The sequence below is a fragment of the Felis catus genome, chromosome B3, assembly GCF_018350175.1.
Source record: "Felis catus isolate Fca126 chromosome B3, F.catus_Fca126_mat1.0, whole genome shotgun sequence".
NCBI classification, from domain to species: Eukaryota; Metazoa; Chordata; class Mammalia; order Carnivora; family Felidae; genus Felis; species Felis catus.
Genome location: NC_058373.1, coordinates 84,212,950 through 84,236,991, shown reverse-complemented (window position 1 = coordinate 84,236,991; position 24,042 = coordinate 84,212,950). Strand labels below are relative to the sequence as shown.

The 24,042-nt window shown below is 36.1% G+C and overlaps 1 protein-coding gene across 8 annotated transcripts in view; it reads left to right on the top strand.

Moving 5' to 3' along the window:
* Window positions 1–23,943, top strand: part of LOC101083598 — a 51,849-nt gene extending 27,906 nt beyond the window's left edge. For 4 of the 8 annotated variants that reach the window (XM_019832926.3, XM_019832923.3, XM_045059792.1 and 1 more), the window contains exons 5-8: window positions 502–612; window positions 8,507–8,613; window positions 12,310–12,400; window positions 20,484–22,738. In XM_019832926.3, the coding sequence (XP_019688485.1) occupies window positions 502–612; window positions 8,507–8,613; window positions 12,310–12,400; window positions 20,484–20,669 (495 nt within the window). In that variant the 3' untranslated portion in view covers window positions 20,670–22,738. Of the gene's footprint in view, window positions 1–501; window positions 613–8,506; window positions 8,614–12,309; window positions 12,401–12,492; window positions 12,553–14,864; window positions 15,226–20,483; window positions 22,739–23,888 lie in introns of those variants that run through there. The other 4 variants (XM_003987585.6, XM_045059790.1, XM_045059793.1 and 1 more) reach the window with 3 other exon arrangements.
* Window positions 23,944–24,042: the final 99 nt, after the last annotated feature.

The window sequence follows — 24,042 nt, the reverse complement described above, 5'->3', positions numbered from 1 at the left end:
GGCAGATTGCAGACACCAGACTGACTTCCCTAAGCCCAACAGGACACATCTCCAGCCACCTTCCTCTAGTGTCAGACTGTGCATGATTTTCCATTATATTCCCCACGGGTTAACTCCTTTCTTGATTTCCCCTGATAAAACTTTCCAAGAAATTACAGAAATAGGGTATTAAACAGAGAATCTGTATGTGATCACTTTTCTTACTTCCAACTTTGTTGAATGCACGGTTTTATCAGGAAAAGTAAGAAGAGATCAATCTTTCAAAACATGATTGCTTTTGAATAATAGAAATTAATAAACTACAATCAAGGTCTTGATCAGTAAGAGTCTTTAAGTTCTTGAGGTTGTAAGTTTTACATACACTACAAGTTATTATTTATCTTTCATTTTATTTTTACTTTATTGAATTCCATTTTTTTTAAGTTTGATTTTTTAAATTTTAGGTAGAAATGAACTCACAGTTAATTCATTTGCATCACAGTGTGTCTTCATCTTTTTCAGGGTTATCTTTACAGTTCAGCACTGCAACTATATGGAGTAGAATTGAATGGAGATTTTTGCCAGTTGCAGGAAATGGTTATTAAAAAATACCAGTTCACTGACAGAATAAAGGTACCCTTTTATTTATTTATTTATTTATTTATTTATTTATTTATTTATTTATTTATGAGGGACAGTCGACACAAAGTGTTACATTAGTTTCAAGTGTACAACATGGTGGTTGACAAGTCTGTACATTATTCTGTGCTCACCATGAGCATAGGTACCATCTGTCCCCACACAGCACTATTACAGTACCATTGACTGTGTTTCCTAAGCTGTATTAAAGGTACCCTTTTAAATATACGTTCTGTTATAGGGGCGCCTGGGTGGTTCAGTCAGTTAAGCGTCTGACTTCGGCTTAGGTCATGATCTCGCGGTCCGTGAGTTCAAGCCCCGCGTCGGGCTCTGTGCTGACAGCTTAGAGCCCGGAGCCTGCTTCAGATTCTGTGTGTGTGTGTCTCTCTCTCTTTGCACTTCCCCTGCTCGCTCACTCTCTCTCTCTCTCAAAAATAAATAAACATTAAAAATTAAATATATATATGTATATTTCTGTTGTCTATCTTATACCATAATTTAGCCAAGTTTCTTCTGAATTGGAGTTAGAAAATCTTTTTGAATCTATTCTTGGTTGCTGTTGTGTAGAAATAGGTGGAGTTGACTTAATATTTTAAAACATTAATAGAGATGAATGTAATTATAATTATCTTCCACTCCTATTTCTCTTCCTCCCCAGTGTTATTAGAAAGTGGAATTTTTTTTCTTCATCTCTTTCGTCTCCACTTCAGTACAGTTTTGGTAGCATTTTTGAACCTTGAGATGTTGGTCAGAAGTGTATTTAATTAAATTCTTACGTTGAAAGTAAGCAAAAAAATTAATGCTCTCAGTTCTTTATCTTCTTTTTCTAAGCTTTCAGGAGGCTTTGTGGATGCCACAGAATGGCGGTTCAAGGGGAATGATGCCCCGGGTTGGGCTACAACAGAAATTTTCTCTTTTTCTGTATGTAAGGGCAAAAATAACCAAAAGGGGGAAAGGAAGTTTTTTGCTTAATGCAGTAATTCTTACCCTTTGAGTGACAATCTTATACTTCTAGTGGCAACGCAGGGAAATATTGAGCATCGAAGGCTCTCTGGTGTTAAGGGCAATCTGATGTTGAAAGACATCTCAGTACAATTGAGGTCTAGTCTTCCCCTTTCTTACTGAAGGAAATTTTTTCATGGTCTTCCTCCTTCCAAACTTTCTTTTTTCTCTCTCTCTCTGTCTCTTTCTCATCTTAGAAATAGACAAATGATTAAAGTAAATTTATTGTCCAGTAAAAAAATTCATGGGTTGTTCTCACTATCCCATATTTAGTGAACGAAAACACATTGCTCTTGGATAATAAGAATCACATAACTAACAGTAGTGTCGATTTAATTGGAAATTGAGATTTAAAAATTAGGACCTCTGGAGCACCTGGGTGGCTTAGTTGGTTAAGCATCTGACGTCAGTTCAGGTCGTGATCTCATGGTTTATGAGTTCGAACCCCACATTGGGCTCTCTGCTGTCAGCAGAGGCTGCTTGGGATCCTCTGCACCCTTTTCTCTCTGCCCCTCCCCCATTCACGTGCTCATTCTCTGTCAAAAATAAACATTAAAAAAAAAATTTTTTTAATAAATAAAAATCAGGACCTCTGAGAATCATAGTTTATAAATGGATAACCAAATACTTTATTATTTTTTTTCTAAAGAAGATGATAAAGTTATATAAAACATTTACAGGGTGCCCAAGTGGCTCAGTTGGTTAAGTATCTGACTTGATTTCAGCTCAGGTCATGATTTCAGTTTGTGAGGTTGAGGCCCAAATTGGGTGCTGTGCTGACCTCACAGAGCCTGCTTGGGATTCTCTCTCTCCCTGTCTGTCTCTGCCCCTCCCCTGCTCATGTGCATGCTCTCCCTCTCTAAATAAATGAACTTTAAAAAAAAAAAAACATTTATTTACATTTTAAAAGATTTTTACCCCTTCCTTTTCAAAGGAGTATATGTGGATGCATGCCCATCCCACATACTTTCCCAGCTTATGGCTTCGGTGGCTATTAGTAACCCAATGGCAGAAAGCTGTTTTTATACCATTTTATTGGCAACCTTCACAGTTTCCTTCCTTGATGCTAAAGATAATTGTTGTGTTTGAGAGGCCCTAAGATCAACAGAAAGGAATTGTAGGACTATTTTTTATAGTATGTGTTGAAACCCATCCACCCTTTAAGGCTCAGTCTCTGTGTTTTGTTTTGTTGTAGTTTGTGTTTGGTCTTTTTTGACAGGACTTTCCTCAGAAGTCTAAGAATCCTTGGTTGTCTGTTCATACTTGAAAGTGAGAAACAAAAAGGCTGGTTGAATTTCTCAGCACTTAGGTGGGGATTCTGAGCACTGTGGGCTTCACTGTTGAGTGATCTTGTTTGGGTAGTTAATTAGTTGGAGAATATCTGATAAAGTAGCTTAAGATCTTTCCTCTTGGGCTGGTCTGATTGCCCAGAGAAAACCTTTCCAGTCTCCTTACTAAATGGCAAACAACATCCTGGGGACTGAGGGATAGAGGAAAAGAATTGAGACGTGAGGGATTCACAGCATCCTGTCTGCGTTATTTCCTTACTTCCCTTGTTTTCAGTACATTAGCCTTTCTTTCAGCTAGTCCTGATATCCCCTGACCCAGACACCTTTGCATTTTATCCTTTGCAGAGAATAAACCTCTGTTGCTGGGGCAGGGCAGAGGTGTATAGGGGTCTGGGTGCTTCTAAAACTGACCTTCAACCAAATTACCTTATTTTTAGCATTTGTCTGTACTCCTTCACCCAGAAATGCCCAGTACCACCAAATATAAGCCTTTTTAAGATTCTGTAGTATAAATCAAGGCTGGATCTTTGCTTTCTATATGTCTAGAAATATATAGAATATATGTATATTGTAGATATATATGTGCTTATATATAGATACATATTTTTATTCTATATAAAATTATAGATATATGTATAGAATTATGTATATAACTAAATACGTAGAATTATAGATATGTATAGAATATTTAGAACTATAGATACATAATCTACTTAGAAGTCAGATTTTTCTGGTCCTAAATTCCTTATTAGTTCCTCTTTTTTTCCTAACATACTAATTTTTTTAGATTTTATTTTAAGTAATCTCTACACCCAATATGGGGCTCGAACTTACAACCCTGAGATCAAGAGTCTCATGCTCTACCAACTGAGCCGGCCAAAGCACCCCCTTAACTTGTAAATTTTATGTCTGTTGTTTGCTTTCCTATTCTCTTCATCCTTGTAGGTATACATCTTCTTTTCTAAAAACCCTATATTTTATTATAATGGGGTTTCAGGAAAGTACTAGAGTACGTGCCATGTGTCTTACGCACTTTATGAAAAGACCCATTGATTTAAATTCTTCCCTTTCTTTTAGGCTAAAGGTGAATTTTCCTTTATTCATATCTTGCTTATTCCTTTGATGGGATTTAGAGTTACCAGCATAGCTGTTTCATCCCATTACTAGATTATAAAGTATTTGAGTATAGATAGTGTATCTCATTCATCATGTTATATCTCCTTGCATAGTATCTTATATATAGGAGGTGTCCATTAAAAATTGGTTAAATTGATTTTGGTTGCCTTGTGGCCTTTGCCTTGTTAGCATTCCAGTTTGTCCAGAGCCATTTTGAGGGGTTGCCCTGGGACCTCTATTGGTTGCCATGATTAATTGATCCACCATATTTTTTTACCCTATCTGTGGGATGAGGTGTGAGAGAGTGAACAGAGATAGGAAAGAAAAAGAGGAAACTATATGAGAGCTATACTATATCCATAGGTTAATTTGCATACCTATTTCATATCTCAGCAACATGTTTAGAAAGTTTAAAGTGAGGGGAGCTTGGGTGGCTCGGTCAGTTGGGTGTCAGACTTTGGCTCTGCTCATGATCTCACAGTTCATGGGTTCTAGCCCCACATCGGGCTCTGTGCTGACAGCTCAGAGCCTAGAGCCTGTTTCAAATCCTGTACCTCCCTCTCTCTTGCCCTTCCCCCACTCATGTTCTGTCTCTCAGAAATAAACGTTAAAAAAAAATTTTTTTTAAAGAAATTTTAAAGTGAGTGTTTTCTAAGTGTGTTCAGGAATAACATGTCAAAGGTGTGGTTCAGAGACTACAGACCCACTTAATTTAAACTATTTTAGTATTTTTACTACTTAAAGAATAAAATATGTTAAGAATCAAGGGTGCCTGGGTGACTCAGATGATTAAGCATCTGAATTGATTTTGGCTCAGGTCGGGATTTCACAGTTCAGTTGGGCATCTGACTTCGGCTCAGGTCATGATCTCTCAGTTAATGGGTTTGAGCCTTGTGTCAGGCTCTATACTAACAACACGGAGCCTGCTTGGGATTCTCTCTCCCTCTCTCTGCCCCTCCCCTGCTCATGCTCGCTCCAAATAAATAAATAAATAAATAAATAAATAAATAAATAAAACTTAAAAATAAAATTTTTTTAATATGTTAAGAATCAGACTCTACAACATTCTGAACAGTATTTATTTGTAAGACCAAAGAAATCATATGATACAAAATAGTTTAACTTTTTCTCTTCTTTTTAAAATGAAAAGAGGTTTGTTCTGGGGCATCTGGGTGGCTCAGTTGGTTAAGCCTCCGACTTCAACTCGGGTCATGATCTCACAGTTCGTGAGTTCAAGCCCTGAGATGGGCTCTGTGCTGACAGCCTGGAGCCTGGAGCCCACTTCCAGTTCTGTGTCTCCCTCTCTATCTGCCCCTTCACTGATCACACTCTGTCTCTCTCTCTCTCTCTCTCTCCAAAATAAATAAATATTAAAAAAATTTTTTTAAAGAAAAGAGGTTTGTTTTGCTCTTCAGAAAATAGATGTTTTCTCTTGTTATCTTGCCTGTGCTCTGTAAGATTTGTTGATTCTGATCTAGGTTAATTTTTTGAGGTATATAGTTTTTATTTTTTATTATTAAGTTTTTTGTTCTAATTACAGCATAGTTAACATACAGTGTTAGATTAGTTTCAGGTGTACAATATAATAATTCAACAATTCTATACATTACTCTGTGTTCATCATGATAAGTGTACTCTTTAATCCCCATCACCTATTTCACCCATCCTCCCACCCACCTCCTCTCTGCTGACCATCAGTTTGTTCTCTAAGGTTAAGATTCTGTTTTTTACTTTGTCTCTCTCTTTTTTCCCTTTATTTGTTTTCATAAATTCCACACTTGAGTGAAATCATATGGTATTTGTCCTTCTCTGACTTATTTCACTTAGCATTATACTCTCTAGCTCCGTCCATGTTACTGCAAATGGCAAATTTCATTCTTGTTTATGACTGACTAATATTCCATTGTGTGTGTGTATATATATACACATATACATACATATATATGTATATATATATATATACACATATGTATGTATATATATATATATATACACATATGTATGTATATATATATATATATACACATACATACATATACCACCCCTTCTTTATCCATTCATCTGTTGGTGGACACTGGGACTGCTGCCATAATTTGGGTATTGTAAAGAATGCTGCAGTAAACATAGGGGTGCATGTGTCCCTTTGAATTAGTGCTTTTATATGTTTCCAGTAACTACCCAGTACTGCGAGTAATGGGTCATACAGTAGTCTTATTTTTACCTTTTTGAGGAACCTCCATACTGTCTTCCACAGTGGCTGCCTCAGTTTGCATTCCCACCAGTAGTGCATGAAGGTTTCTTTTTCTCTATATGCTTGCCAACATTTGTTGTTTCTTGTGTTTTTTATTTTAGTCATTCTGACAGATGTGAAGTGATATCTCATTGTAGTTCTGATTTACATTTCCCTGATGATGAGTAATGTTGAGCATCTTTTCATGTGTCTGTTGGCCATCTATACATCTTCTTTGGAGAAATGTCTCTTCATGTCTTCTGCCCATTTAATTGGATTATTTGGTATATATTTGGTACTATATCAAGTAAATTTAGATTTTTTGGTGTTGAGTCTTATATGTTCTTTATAGATTTTGGATGCTAACCCTTTATCAGATATGTCATTTGCAAATATCGTTTGCCGTTCAGGAGTTTGTCATTTAGTTTTGTTGATTGTTTCCTTTGATGTACAGAAGCTTTTCATTTTGATATAGTCCCAATAGTTTATTTTTGCTTTTGTTTCCCTTGCCTTGGGAGATCTATCTAGAAAGATGTTGCTATAGCCAGTGTCAGAGAAATTATTACCTGTACTCTCTTCTAGGATTTTTATGGTTTCGGGTCTCACCTTTAGGTCTTTACTCCATTTTGAGTTTATTTCTGCATATGGTGTAAGAAAGGGGTTCAGTTTCATACTTTTGCATGTAGCTGTACAGTTTTCCCAACACCATTTGTTAAAGACACTGTCTTTTTCTTGTTGCATATTCTTGCCTCTTGTCAAAGATTAATTGGCCACATAGTTGTGGATTTATTTCTGGGTTTTCTATTCTGTTCATTGATTTAGGTGTCTATATTTGTGCCAGAACCATACTTTTTTTTGTTTTGTTTTGTTTTTTAATTTTTTTTTCAACGTTTATTTATTTTTGGGACAGAGAGAGACAGAGCATGAACGGGGGAGGGGCAGAGAGAGAGGGAGACACAGAATCGGAAACAGGCTCCAGGCTCTGAGCCATCAGCCCAGAGCCTGACGCGGGGCTGGAATTCACGGACCGCGAGATCGTGACCTGAGCTGAAGTCAGACGCTTAACCGACTGCGCCACCCAGGTGCCCCAGAACCATACTGTTTTGATCACTCCAACTTTGTAATACAACTTGAAGTCTAGAATTGTGTTATCTCCAGTTTTGTTTTTCTTTTTCAAGTTTGCTTTGGCCATTTAGGATCCTTTGTGATTCGATACAAAATTTAGGATTGTTTGTTCTAGTTCTGTGAAAATTGCTGTTGGTGTTTTGATAGGGATTCCATTAAGTCTTGTTTTGAGTAGTATAGATATTTTAACAATATTTGTTCTTCCAGCCCATGAACATGAAATGTCTTTCCATTTCTTTGTGTCATCTTGAATTTCTTTCATCAGTATTTGTTTTCAAAGTACAGGTCTTTAACCTCCTTGAATAAATTTATTCCTAGGTATTCTATTGTTTGGGGTATGAGGCATATAGTTAAAAAAAATTTTTTTTAATTTTTTTTTTAGTGTTGATTTATTTTTGTGAGAGAGAAACAGAGTGCAAGCAGGGGAGGAGCAGAGAAGGGGGAGACACAGAATCTGAAGCAGGCTTCAGGCTCTGAGCTGTCAGCACAGAACCTGAGCCGAAGTCGGACACCCAACTGACTGAACCACCCAGGTGCCCCTAGGCATATAGTTTTTAAATAAATTATCTTGTTAGCTTTTTTAGATAAATAATATATCAAGTAAATTTTAGATGAAAAGTTAGACAAAGCCAATAAGCATATTAACATTTTACAATGTATCAATTACTTTTATTGTTTTTATATGATCCCGTTTGATTCTGTGAATCATAGTAGATATATTTCAATTTATTTATGAGGATACTGACTGCCTAAGTATACAAACTCCATTGATGATGGAGCCAGAATTTGACCCTAGGGCCTTTGACTCTTAACAATTAATGATATAATCATAGTGAGAAAAAGCTTTGAACTGGAGATTAAAAGACTATAATTATATGAATAAATTTTATATATGTATATATGTATAAATAAATCCATCTGAAACAAATTTTCACAAGTTTATGGTTTTCGTTAGATACCAAGTATCTCCCCTAGACAGTACTATTAAATATACTGTTCTTTCTCCCATTTTAAGTAGGTTAACTTCTCATATTGCCTCAACAACATCATTGAACCAATAAATATTTCTTCTTTGGTTATATGATATGGTATCTTTGTTTTCTTAAATGAACTCATTCTTCTTTAGGTGCTTCATGCAGACATCTGTACCCAAGGTTCACTTCTGCAAAATGCTGATGTTATTATAATGAATAACGTCTTCGAATATTTTCTTGATGAAGCAGAACAGGCCAGGTATGTTATTTATTCAAGCAAGAATCTGTTAAACTATATTCAGCAAAGTATAAAAAGGGGTTAGTGGGGCTCTTGGCTGGCTCAGTCAATCAGGCAACTCTTAATGTTGGGGTTATGAGTTCAAGCCCTACATTGGGTGTAGAGATTACTTAAATAAATACATATTTTTTTAAAAAAAATAAAGGATTGATAAAGTAGAAATACTTTCATATTAAACTATTTTTTAAAACAACCTCAACAAGATTATATTAACAAGGAAATGCATTATGTATGAAATAAAAATAAACTTTGATTGTCTAACTTTGTAGAATATCACATCTAATTTGCAGGGGGGAGGGTATATATAAAATTATATCATGACTCAAGCACCTGCTTAGCAATCACAGATGCAATAAAATATCTATTCCCAGTGCGCGTTTATACTTACTCTTTTGTTTTATTTTCTTTGAAAAAACATCTCATGTGCTATTCTATCACAAAATGATGGGAATTAATTTTTGTGAGTATAAAGCAAGATATAAGAATATTCACCAAAATAGTGCTTAATTATCAAACTAAAAATATTTTTAAGGTGGTAATAGTTGGTTCCTAGAGTTATTCCACTCTTCGGGTAATGGAAAAATCAGCAAATCTGTTACCACTTTTTTGACTTCTCTGCCACAATTTGATGTTTTTTGATCCATCAGGACCAGTAGGTTCCTCTAATTGCAAAATTCCTATGGTCCATAGTCTGAGACACTGATTTTTCTGGCTAGTTAGGATTGCTGGCTTTTTATTTATCATAATGGCATATGTGTACTCTAGATGCAGGAAAGCTCCTTTCCATATGTATGAAAGGGAATTACACAAATGTTTGGATTAGTGTATCAATAAGGTTTCTACTGCAGAGAAATAAAAAGGCATATAGTTACAGACCATAAATAGTTATTACTAAGTGGACTCTCAAATGGCTAAACCTCTTCATCCTGCCACCCTTTTACCTTTTACCTTCACCCTGCCCCCAACTTTCTCCCTCCCTCCCTGTCTCTCTCTCTCTCTCTCTCTCTCTCTCTCTCTCTCTCTCTCTCTCTCTCACACACACACACACACACACACACACACACACACACACACACACACAAATACATATATCCAGAGGGCTGATGGGGGGTGGGAGGGAGGGGAAAATGGGTGACAGGCATTGAGGAGGGCACCTGTTGGGATGAGCACTGGGAGCACTGGGTGTTGTATAGAAACCAATTTGACAATAAATTTCATATTAAAAAATATATACATATATCCATACCCATTACTAGTAGGTTAAGGTCACTATGAAATTAACAATTTAAATTTTTTTTTTTTTTTCAACGTTTATTTATTTTTGGGACAGAGAGAGACAGAGCATGAACGGGGGAGGGGCAGAGAGAGAGGGAGACACAGAATCGGAAACAGGCTCCAGGCTCTGAGCCATCATCAGCCCAGAGCCCGACGTGGGGCTTGAACTCCCGGACCGCGAGATCGTGACCTGGCTGAAGTCGGACGCTTAACCGACTGCGCCACCCAGGCGCCCCTAACAATTTAAATATTTTAAAAAGAAACTAGTTCAGGGGCGCCTGGGTGGTTCAATGATTAAGCATCCTACTCTTGATTTCAGCTCAGGTTATGATCTCATGGTTCGTGGGATCGTCAGGCTCCGTGCCAGTTGTGGAGCCTGCTTGGGATTCTCTCTCTCCCTCTCTATCTGTCCCTCCCCTGCTCACATTCTTCTCTTTCAAAATAAATAAGTAAACATTAAAAAAAGAAAGAAAGAAACTAGTTCAACAGAAAGCTAATCATATAGTCAAAGCTCAGCCACAATGAGTGACAGTTTTTGGTCACAGGCTAAAGACCAGAAACACAACATGAGCAAAGTTGTTTTAATAATGGTGCTTTCTTTAAACTTAATTTCCAGTGGACACAGTATGATTAGCTCTTTACCTTTTTAAGTTAATGACCAGTAGCCAAAACATTACATGATTGTTGGAGAATGAAATATTAACCAGGTTTATGTTGTACAAGAAGTTAAAAGAGAAAAACACCTTAAAATCTTTGGAGATGCATTGTAGAAAGATTTAGACTACTGAAGACTGGTGAAAGTTACTGGTGAACTTGATATTGGAAATACTGCTGAATGTTTGGGCTGTTTTAAAAGCTTTCTTGGTACATTCAGTCACAAACTCTCATTGTTCAGTGAATAGGTTTTGGCCACATATGTTGGTTCGGTCATTTCTCCTAAATTAGTCTAGTGCAATGAAATCTAATATATGCAGGTTATAGTCATGAATGACAGTATATAAGAGAATGTTTAGAACACATAGTAAAGTATTCTGACATTGGAATCATTCTGAAGAAACTGATCATTTAGCTGTATTAATTCTGTATTGTACTAAGTGAAAAGGAACAGATGGCATTACATATAGCCTCCAAACACTTGTAGTCTTAATTAGAATCTGGGACAAGTGGGATGATATTGCTATAGGAGTTAGTATATAAGAGAAAACAGAAATATATCATAATAATAGAAAATGTGTACTCAGGAAAGTCTGAGGCTTCAGAATAAGTTAGATCTCATTGCAGGGTAACACCCCAGATTTGTAGAGTAATTGTTAGTTTCAAAGGTACCTCAGTGCATTTTTTTATTAGGTAAAACAGATACAACTCCTACAGTGACAGCTTACCAGTATTTTGAGACCCATGACCAACCGTGCCAATTTACTCAACTTCTTCATTCTTATTAAATAAACTTGTAAAATACATCATTTTTAAGGCACCACATCAAAACAATAGCTCTAACCCAAGCACAGGGGCTGTTATCAAGCACTGCTACGTGATTTTAGATCTAGCCTAAGAAAAAAGAACATTTGTATCATTTTGCCTAATAAACTCCAGAATACTAAACCTAATAAATTGTTGTAACTAAAATAAATACAAATGACACTGCTGCCCATGTGCCTGTTGCAAGGGATGCCCATCCCTGCTTTGCTGACCATCGCTCCCCAGTAGCGGGGTGCACTGTCAAGACTCGTGTACGTGAGAATCCAGTTCATGTCTGCATTAAAGTGAGTCAGAACTGCTCAGGTGTTGCCCTCTGGCACATACATATGTACATGGTATTTCGTCGTGCTTTCAACCAGGCTGGCCCCACTAAACCATATTGTCCAGAAGTCTTTCCATTAAATATTTTTGACAACCAAATAAAGTATGATTTCACTCTTGATGTTATTTTTAAAAATGTAATCTACATATTCTGCTTTATTGTTAGCTTTTTCTTGGTTTCTGGCTTCTGTGGCCTTTCTCCACGTCCCTTCTCCCCTCTCTGCCTCTCCCCAGCCCTTTTCCATCCGCAGATCCAGTTTTGACACACTTCATCAAGAGTTTAAGGGGCGTTAACTGCTGATCCACCTTTACCTTGTGTATTGGTCCTGAGAACTGAGTTTTTGCCTTACAGTACCTGGTAGTAACACAAATCCCCATCTGCTAAATCTCTTCAATACTGAACTGAAAAATTTCCCAATTTCTAATTTGCTGCTATAATCCTATTTCCTGCAGGCAAACACTTTTGCCCACCTGGATTTCTAGGTATTGCTTCTGCTGCATTTTCTCTTGTCATTTTCTTTTTTTTTTTTATGTGTTCAGTATCTGGTAAAACCTAAAATATAAGTTTTTAATATGTTGCAGAGCCTGGGAATATATCAGCCATAATGTAAGGAAACAAGGATCCTTATTAGTAACAGTACCAAGCCTTGAAGATTCTCTCTCAAGTCTTCAGGTATGTAAGCCTCTTTCCCAGCATTTTTATTGTCAAAATTTTTCTTCTACTTTTTTCTTTTTTTTTTTTTTGAACATTTTTATTTATTTTAGAGAGACAGAGCATGAGCAGGGGAGGGGCAAAAAGAGAGGGAGACGCAGAATCCGAAGCAGGCTCCAGGCTCTGAGCTGTCAGCACAGAGCCTAACTCAGGGCTCAGACCCATGAACTCGTGACCTGAGCCGAAGTTGTCCGCTTAACCGACTGAGCCACCCAGGTGCCCCTCTTCTACTTTTTTCTGGTAGCTATTACAATATTCTGGAAATGCTTTTTCTGGATATAGTGACATATGATTGAAAGAATGCAAAAGCCTATGGCTTAAGAACTGGTTTGTAGTTTTTTCATTGACCTCAAGAGCTCAGAAATTATAATTCTTATCTTGGTATTGATTCCTTTGCTTCTCCACCTGGTTTTTCCAACTGGGGGGTTACAGTTTTAGGTTAACAAATGCTCTTAAATGTTTGTAAGAAACTTAGAACACCCACATCATAACATTTCCCTTAGAACAAAAGGAAGAGTTGTTCAAGGCTTCTAGAATAAGATATGCAGATTGGAGGTCCATGTACTCTGTGTAGTTTGGAATCTTATGCAGTCCACTTCTTTGTTCCTCAGATTCTCCGTATAAAATAAGCCCAGAGCACCTGAGTGGCTCAGTAGGTTGAACATACGACTTTGGCTAAAGTCGTGATCTCATCATGGATTTGAGTCCCATGTCTGGCTTTGTGTTGACAGGGTGGAGGCTGCTCTGGATTCTCTGTCTACCTCTCTCTCTGCCCCTCTCCAACAGGCTTTCTCTCTCTTTCTCAAAAATAAACATTTTTTTGAAAAGGACAGATTTTTAAAAATAAAATAAATAAGGCCCATACTTACTAAGTTTCAACCCAATAAATTGACCTTTATATAAAGATTCATTAGTATTTATAAAGTTCTTAGAGATCCCCAGATGAAAGATACTGTTGTATTTCTCAATAATGGAGTGCTATAGTTTTTTTTAGTAGCGCTTTCCTTACCTATAAGCATTGCCAATTTTTTTTTTTCAACGTTTTTTATTCATTTTTGGGACAGAGAGAGACAGAGCATGAACAGGGGAGGGGCAGAGAGAGAGGGAGACACAGAATCGGAAACAGGCTCCAGGCTCCGAGCCATCAGCCCAGAGAGCCTGATGCGGGGCTCAAACTCACGGACCGCAAGATCGTGACCTGGCTGAAGTCGGACACTTAACCGACTGTGCCACCCAGGCGCCCCTCCAAATTTAAGTATCTATTTCTTCCTTAAAAAAAGACTAAACAATCATCAATAATACTGTAAGAACTTTTTGTTAATCATCTAAATTACAAAAGTAATTCATGTTTGCCATAAAAAGGGAAATAATCCTGAGATATATTAAAAAAAAAGATGTTAATCTCCCCATTCCCTCCATTTAATTCTTTTCCGGAGAGACCCATCTCATGAGTGGTATACTCCTGCCATACTTTTCCATACTTATAAAAATGTGTCTTTTAAATATATGGTCTCCAATTTATTATTTCTATATAGATTTGAAGTAACTTGGTGAATTTTCACTTAACAAAATAGTTATTTTCACGCTAAATATGTAAATCTGTCTAGATAACCACTGGAAATTATTACTTAAAAATACATAAGTATTCATACATAAATTTATACATAAATTTTTTAATAACTTTATTGCTTTCTTGTTTAATGAATCTTCTTTAACCAGATATATTCATTGGTGTCTCTAGAATTTCTGTGCCATGGAGACTCAAGTTTACAATGCAGAGGAAGGTGGGGGGAGCAGATAAAAGTTATGGGGGGGCGGTAGATTAGCCCCTCTCATGCAGTCCCTTAGCACCATCACTGTGTATGTATGAATAGTTTTTTCTGTTCTCTGTGTATTCTCATTGTTCTAGTCTTTTATTGTTTAAACCTAATAATAATTATTAAACTAGTTACATTAAAACAATTATTCTGCATTTTCTTTTTTCTTTCAAGTTCCAAAATCATAGTAAATTAAATCCTGAATCCACAGACCTGCCATGTAGTACAGCAAAGAATTGTTCATATGAGGGGCACCTGGGTGGCTCAGTCAGTTGAGTGTCTGACTCTTAGTTTTGGATCAGGTCATGATCTCATGGTTTCATGAGTTCGAGCCCTACGTCAGTCTCTGCACTGGCAGCACAGAGCCTGCTTGGGATTCTCTCTCTCTCCCTCTGTGCCCCTCCCCCACTTGCACTCTCTGTGTCTCTCTCAAAATAAATAAATAAACTTTAAAAATATTGTTCATATAACACTATGTAAACTTAGTCCTGCTCATTGTAAAAAAAAATCTCTTGTATTCAGTTACTTAGTTCATCATGATTTCTTGAGTTCCAGAGAACAGGATCATTCTGCAGTTTACATGTGTTTTTATAATCTTTCTCTTCCAGATTAATATACAGTTATCTCCCTGGGTTGAAGAGGTACCATTGAACTACGATGTATACCCAGAAAAGCATATTGACAGAGAAGCTCTTGAACAAATTCATTTGTATAAGATTCTGTGACATTAAAATAGTCCTATCTCAGTGTAATGTTTTGTGGTGTATATTACAAATTAATTTTTTAAAAATCCCCCCAATACCCTAACATATGTTTCTGTATTTTCCTTTCTAGTCTTTGTATATATGTTTACATATTTGTAAATAGTTGTATGGGTATATATAAATATACATAGTTGTGTATAGACACATAGTTGTGTCTCTATACAACTTTGATTTCTGTGATAGTTTAATTAAATATCGGAATATTTTTGGTTTTCCCATTTCTTTTATCTTGTTTAAAACATAAATATAGGGACATCTGGGTTGCTCAGTTGCTTGAATGTCCGACTCTTGATATCAGCTCAGGTCATGATCTGAGGGTCGTGAGATGGAGCCCAACGTTGGGCTCCACGCTGAGGGTGGAGCCTGCTTGGGATTCATTCTCCCTCTCTCTCCCTCCCTCCCTTTGCCCCTCTCCCCCTCTTTCTCTCTCTCTCTCAAATAAATAAACAAACAAACCACATAAATATGTCTTTCTTTAGTCACTAACTCTGCATATCAATCCAGATAGGACAAAAAAGATCAGAAGGTGTTTTTATCACAAAAGAAGGGTAGAGGGGAAGAAGGTAGGTTACATTAGATCCCATTTATTAGATCTCTATTCTGTAAGATTCCTTGTATACAGCTTTATGTGAAAAGGCTAGCACAAGGACTAAAATAAAAAATAATTAAGATACTTATAGCTGTTATTTGTATGACTTATACATAATTAAATGTATCGGTTTACTGTAATAGCATATATTTAGGCACTTAAATTTCAAACACAACAAACAATACTAATGTAGCAAATACATAAGATACAAATAGTAATCACACATGAAAAAATAAGTTTATTAGTAACGGTGCATAATTACAGAACGATTATTGAATTTCACTTGATTGTGTACCTATTCTTTTTAATAGGGTTTTTTTTTAATATTTATTTATTTTAGAGAGAGAGACAGAGTATGAGCAGGAGAGGGGCAGAGAGAGAGACACAGAATCTCAAGCAGGCTCCAGGCTCTGCGCTGTCAGCACAGAGCCCAACACAGGGCTCAAACCCACGAACCACAAGATCATGACCTGAGCTAAAGTCAGACACTTAACCAACTGAGCCACCCAAGCATACCAATTGGGCACCTTTTCTTAAGAAACTATATTTCTGGGGCACCTAGGTGGCTCAGTCAGTTAAGCATCTGACTTTTGATCTCAGCTCAGGTTACAATCTTAGGATTCTGGGATTGAGCCCCATGTCAGGCTCTGTGCTGGAGCCTGCTTGGAGTTCCCTCTCTGCCCCTCCCCTACTCACACACTCAATCACTCAGAAAGAAAGAGAGAGAGAGAGAGAGAGAGAGAGAGAGAGAGAGAGAGAGAGAGAAAGAAAGAAAGAAAGAAAGAAAGAAAGAAAGAAAGAAAGAAAGAAAGAAAGAAAGAAAGAAAGAAAGAGAAAGGAAGGAAGGAAGGAAGGAAGGAAGGAAGGAAGGAAGGAAGGAAGGAAGGAAGGAAGGAAGGAAGGAAGGAAGGAAGGAAGAAAAAGAGAAAAAAAGAAAGGAAGGAAAGAGAAAGAAACTGTATTTTCTAAACTCTGATTCCCAATTGTCCTAGTGCTTGTTGAACTTCTAAAGCAAAATTTGCTTGCTCTGGCCCTGGGTATATGCCAGAACTCCCATTCTAGAATGCACTGGCCAGGACAAGAGAGATAACATTAGCAACACATGAAGGGACAAGTCTATTTGTAAATCATTCAGCCCCTAAGCTCTAAAATAAAAATATTCAGCTATCATTAATAGAATATATTCAAGAGCATAGAATATCAGTGGTTTCCATAGATACATGCATAAAGTTACAGAAAAAATTGACAATTATTTTTTTAAGTTTATTTTTTTTAGTAATCTCTGCACCAAATGTGGGGCTTGAACTCATGACCCCAAGATCAAGAGTTGCCCTACCGATTGAACCAGCCAGATGTCCCAACCATTGTTTAAATACTGTTGTCACTGCAATGATTTTAGTTATGTTAAACTATATATAAACTATTTTAGTTGTGTTAAACTATGGATCTTTAGTTGATGGAATGGAGAAGAAGGTATAAAAATGTATAAAATACAAAATACTGGAAATTATTCTATGTAATATTTATGCCATTAATACAGTTTTTAGTAAATGACTGAGGCAAATATTAGAACTATAGGATATTGAGGAGACATTCTTACACCAGTATTAAAATTCTGTGTGTAAAATTCTTTAATATAGACTTTAATATAGATTTTTATGTATAGACTTTGAAATGTCTGTATGTTTGTCTAGATATCTCTAGACATATACTGTCATTAAAAAGGCTAGTTTCTCACTTGGGGAAAATTTTTCATCTATGGAATTTTACGCTCCAGTTTGTTACTCGTCGTGTGTCTCACAAGGTTCAGGGGAAAAAGGGTGGTGGAGCTAAGATATTTCTGTATTTCAGCAGCCAAATGAAAAAAATCACAAAACATTTTTTCATATTACTAGTGATCAGACTACTAAAAACATTAAGATTACAGTAAATGTCTGAATTATTTAACTCTTTACCTCCTAAAATATGTGATCAATTTGATGAAAGAGTTAAACTGATAGAAAACAAAATTGTTTTTAGAACTTTTTTCTAAAAAGTTTAGATATAAGGTAAGGACTGATGTTCCTAGTAAAGGGAACAGCATGTGCAGAGGCATAAAGGATGGAGAGTATTTCAGTATGACTAGACTCCAGGGTAGGAAGGATTACATGAGGGCCATGAAATAGATGGATGCCAGACCAGGAAGGGCATGGTATACCAAGCAAAGGAGATCACATTTTATTCTGAGTCAGGGTGAGACATTAAAAGATTTTAAGCAGGAAAAAAAAAAAAAGATTTTAAGCAGCATATTGATATGGTCAGAATAAAATTATAGAAGCCACTATGGTGGTCCAGTGAACTGAGTAGCAATGAGTAAGACATTGTCTCCAAGGATATACAGAAAAGAGTCAAGAGGTATTTAGGAGGTCTCAGCTCTTTGTTAGGGAGTACATAAATCCAGAATTGAAGAGGGTTTAAAAATTACATTTATGAAGATACATAAGAAAATCAATGTGGCATTACAGCAAGTTTATTAGGTCAAAAGATAATAGCAAGAAATCTACTGAATGCAACCTTATACTATCAGCATAAAAATAGTTAAATACTAAGTATTTTGGCAAAAAAGAATGCTAGGAGGCAAAAATTATGACAATAGCTTAAAAAGGAACCTGCCACCACACACACACACACACACACACACACACACACACACACACACACACCACACACACACACACACACACACACACACACAAAACAAGGATATTAATTAGCATTAAAGAGAAGGATTTGGGTGGGGCATAAAGTTCCAAACATTTTTCATGTAAATAAATGAAGAATCTAGCTGAGGGAGAAAAAAAACTAAAGGTTTCACTGGGGACATGCTAGCATAGTAAAAGATTTCTCCTTTTCAGAACTCGTTTCTGAGAAACAATATTAACTAAACCAGCCTTGTTTGGCAGCTGTAAATTCCCTAGACTTGTCCAGATGCCTAAAGCAACCCAACCACTTTAGGCTGTAGTTTACCTACTTGTAAATTAAGTTAATTAATGTTTTTGGACCATGAGTTTCACAGGAGTATTATGTACATTATCTGAATCATAACTACCTTGAGATATACACATGGAAGAGCACATAAATAGAATACAAATTGAAATTGATTTTAGTCTCTCTAAAGACATGCCCCAAGAAAATTGATAGATATAATAATCATAATTGTATCAAGGATCCTTGTTTCCAAGAGCTTTCAAATTCAAGTTCTTTTTGCCAGCAATAATGATCATTGGTTGTTACATTCTCCAAATCTTCTTGTTTTCTTAAATTTCTACTTTCTTTGAGGAAGAGAAGGAAAAGAAAAATGTGCCCAAGGTAACCTAGGAATAAATTGAATATGGATTAATGAAAATATAACCCTGTAGGCTAAGAAGAAAAAAAATGTATGAAAAATCTGAATCTAATGGCAGAAAAAGATCACAGGCTATGAAATCAGTTCTCAAACAGGCTCTATTAAAGCACATCCGTACTGACCTAAATCAAAGACAGACTTCTAAGGGGGCCTAGGTGGCTCAGTCAGTTAAGCATCCGACTTCAGCTTAGGTCATGATCTCCCGGTTAGTGGGTTCAAGCCCTGAATCTGGCTCTGTGCTGACGCTCAACCTGGAGCCTGCTTCAGATACTGTGTCTCCAGCTCTCTCTGCCTCTCCCCTGCTCATGTTTCTCTCTCCCTCTCTCTCTTCTCTCAAAAACAAAGAAACATTAAATCTTTAAAAGACACACTTCTAGATCAGGAAGTAATATATATTTAAATGCTGAGCCATCAAGAAAGATTTTCAGGTAAAAAAACAAAAACAAAAAACACCCTAAATTCATCGATACAGATTTTGTACTTGATGCATTACTGAGCCTGACAACAACCCAATGAAGTGGGAGCTATTAATCCTATTTAACAGATGAGTAAACTGAGTTTTAGTGAAGGTAAGAAACTTTCCAAAAGTTGTACAGCTGGTAAATGGCACAGCCAGGATTTAATTCTATTTTCTATCTAAACTCCAAAGCCTATGCTCTTTTGTTATGCTGCCTCTCTCTTAAATTTCATAGTCTAATATTAACCACTAAATTAACAGATTATTATGGAGAGAAGAAACTTCTTATTTTGCCTTTGGATTCCTCATCAATGTGAGAATTGCTTTAGTAATTATCAAATGTGTGGGTTGCAACTGTGATTTTTTTTAAGTTTATTTAAATTGCAGCTAGTTCATATACAGTAACAGTAGTTGCAGATATGTATAATATAGTGATTCCACACTTCATATGACAGCCAGCACTCATCACTACAAGTGCTCTCCATAATCCCCATCACCCATTTTCCCTCCCCCCACCCCACTACAGGTGTGATTTATAAATCTGGTGGATGCTTAAACCAAGAGGAAAAGTGACAACTAGGTCATAGATCACATTTGGCTTTTGTATGAAAGAGAGGTACAACAGGGCTTTAATATTATAATTGATACTGATTAATACTATGATTATAACATCCTAGATGGAAGTTATTAATGTTTTATTATTAATATTATTTTTATATTTTATTAATATAATTATATATTATAATTTTATATTTTTATTAATATAAAATTATTAGTTTTTACATTGAAAGTTACCTATATAAAAAGTAGGTTCAATTTCTTCCTTTTTGTCCATTTACTAAATTATTCATACATTGTAAAATAATACCTGAACTTTTCAAAAGCAACTGAAGACAAAACATGCCAAGATTTTGGTTCACAGGCAGAAAGGGTAACGAGTTCAGACTATAGATAATTTACCTAAAACAATGACTCAGGTTTTGGATTCCAGCTTTATTTTTTCCTTGCCAAACAAACATTATTATTATTTAGGTCAGACTGCAAGGTGCAAATAAGAAGAGCCATTCTTTCTGTTGGAAGATGAAGAATTTGGAGAAGCACAGATTTTTAGTTAGAAGTTACCTTAGGATAAACCAGTTCAAATCCATTTTCTTAGAGAAAGAAAATTATATCTGGAACTTCTTTGCCAAGTGGGAAAAAGCAACTTCCTCAAAATAGATCTGCATTTTGGTGGTAACATGGGACCCACAATTTATGGGGTAAAATGAAGCTTGCAAAGTACTTTACGTTGGTATTGAGAAATTGGATCCTTCCTACATTGCTGGTAGGAATATAAGTTGGTAGGCGCCGTGGAAAACAGTTTGGTTGTTCCTCAAAATGTTAGCCATAGAGTTGCCATATGACCTACCAATTCCACTCCTAGATATATACCCAAGAAAAAGGAAAACTCACATCCAACCTCAAAACTTGTACACAAATGTTCATAGTACATTATTTAAAATAGCCAAAAAACAGGGTGGGGAAACAAATATCCATCAACTAGTAAATGGATAAATAAATAATGTATAAATAATTCCATACCATGGAATTTTATTCAGAATAAAAAGAAACCAAGGATTGATACATGCTAGCACATGGGTGAATCTTGAATACTTCATGCTAAGTGAAAGAAACGAGTCACAAAAGATCACGTCACAAAACGAGTCAACGAAAGATCGCATGTTGTATGTTTCTATTTAAATGTCCAGAATAGGCAAATGTACAAAAAGTACATCAGTGGTTGCTTAGAGCTGGGAGGGGGAAGAGAGGGGATAGGAAGTGTCTATGAATAGGTATGGGGTTTCTTTTTGGGGTGATAAAAATAGTAAAATTAGATCATGGTGATAGCTGCATGCATAACTGTGAATAGAGGAAAAACCATTGAACGGTACACTTTAAATGGTTGAAATTGTATATGAATTACATCTAAATAAAATTGTTAAAGTAAAAAAAATGAGGTACCAAAATTACTTTAGGTTGTAAGCGATACCTGTGGCTTTCTCCTTATAAGAGTTGGGTAATTATTTAGCACAGCAGTGTTTATATTATTAAATCATGAAGTAAGAAGACTATACTTAGCTTAACAAGTACATGCTTGATTCTCAGAAAGCAAATAATTACATTAAAAATTATGCTAATCTCAGGTTCATTAGAAGAAATGAGATAATTTTAGTACTCTCACTATTTTATATATATGTGATCATAAAGTTATCTGAAAACAGTGTAAACCAGTGGTCTTCTATTCTTCCACCCATGCAAATCCACTGGAGATCCTGGATGAATGTCTAGCATTTTCAGAGCCTTCATACATTTTTTAGCACTGAAAATAACTTTTCCATTTATGACTATAGTCATGAAACAAGATCTGGAACATGTCTCACTGACAAAGGTCTAAAAGAAGGCAAGCTGCCCAAAAACCAAGGAGGCAGCAGGCCTAAAAGCAATTGAATACACTGTCCTTTTTTTTTCTGTATTTAGTAACAGTAACTGAACATAGGTACCAGAACACATGGATGCATACATACCCAAAACTGTCAGAAGGCTCTTGGGTAGGAAAGGAGTAGCACTGGTAAAATATATCTTTGATCACTGCAAAAGGACTACAATTTTTACAGGTAAAACACTGAAGAAACCAATTTGCAGGCTCTATTAATATACACATTTAGAATTCTAACTAGCTCTTGTAAGTACTACATCTAATATTAATACTGGTGTCAAACCATACAGTTTTATTGAAGTGTAATCAATATAAAATAATCTGCAAGAAGTACAGTAAGTGTACCATGACATAGGTATACACCTCTGAATCCATTACCATAATCAAGAGGACAAACATTTCCATCCCCACTAAGGTTTTCTCTTATTTCTTTGTCATCTATCCCTCCCTTGACCCCTGTCCCAGGCAATCACTGATCTGATTTCTGTTGTGATAGATTAGTTTGCTTTACATAAATGGAACCATACTGTATACATTTTGTCAAACTTCTCTCATTCAGCATAAGGATTTTAATGTCTATCCATTTTGCACATATCATTAATTTATTCCTTTTTACTGATGATTTACTACCATTTAAATACTACTACCACTGTAGATCTTCCAACTTTGTTTCTCTTTCAAAAATTTTGTGGCTACTCTACGCCCTTTGTATTTCCATACAAATTTCAGAATCTACTTGTAAATTTCCACAGATAATCCTGCTGGATTTTTTTCATTGAGATTACATTGAATCCATAGATCAATTTGGAAAGGAATGACATCTTAACAATATGAGTTTTCTGGGGCGACTGGCTGGCTCAGTCAGTGGAACATCTGATTCTAGATCTCGGGATTGTAGGTTGGAATCCCACAATGAGTGTAGAGATTACTTTTAAATCTTTTTAAAAAACAATGCTGAGTTTTCTGACCCAAGAATAAGGCATGTCTTTCCATTTACTTAGGTCTTTAATTTTTCTCAGCAATGTTTTACAGCTTTTAGTGTACAGGTCTTATGCTTCCTTTGTTAAGTTTATTCCTAAGCATTTCATTGTATTTTTTGTTTCAACATTTATTTATTTATTTATTTATTTATTTATTTATTTATTTATTTATTTATTTATATAGGGAAGAACACAAGCAGGGGAGGGGAAGAGAGAGAGGGACAGAGGATCCCAAGCAGGCTCTGCGCTGACAGGCTGACAGCAGCGAGCCCAATGTGAGTCTTGAACTCTCGAACCTCAAGGTCATGACCTGAGCCGAAGTCCAACACTCAACTGACTGAGCCACCCAGGTGCCCCCTCAAACTTTTATTTAAGTTCTAGTTAGTTAACATATACTGTAATATTGGTTTCAGGAGTAGAATTCAGTGATTCATCACTTACATATAACACCCAGTGCTCATCGTAACAAGTACCCTCCTTAATACCCATCACCCATTTAGCCCATCCCCTATCCACCTCCCTACATCAAATTTCAGTTGTTATCTATAGTTAAGAGTCTCTTATGGTTTGCTTCCCTCTCTTGTTTAACCCACTTGTCCATCTGTTTTGTTCCTTCAATTCTACATATTCTACATATGAGTGAAATTATATGGTATTTGTTTCTCTGACTTTTTTCACTTAGCATAATACATTCTAGCTCCATCCACATCATTGCAAATGGCAAGATTTAATTCTTTTTGATGACTGAGTAATATTCCATTGTATATATGTACCATCTCTTCTTTATCCATTCATCAGTCAGTGGACATTTGGGCTCTTTCCATAGTTTGGCTATTGTTGATAATGCTGCTATAAACATCGGGGTGCATGTGCCCCCTTTGAATCAGTCTTTTTGTATCTTTTGGGTAAATACCTAATAGTACAATTGCTGGATGCTAAGGTAGTTCTACTTTTTTTTTTTTTTTTTTTTTTTTTTTTCAGAGAGAGAAACAGAGCATTCAAGCATAAACAAGGGAAGGACAGAGGGAGAGAGGGGGAGAGAATCCCAAACTGGCTCCATGCTCAGCACAGAGCCCAACAGTCTGAAGGGCAATCATGACCTAAGCTGAAATCAAGAGTCAGATGCTCAACCAAC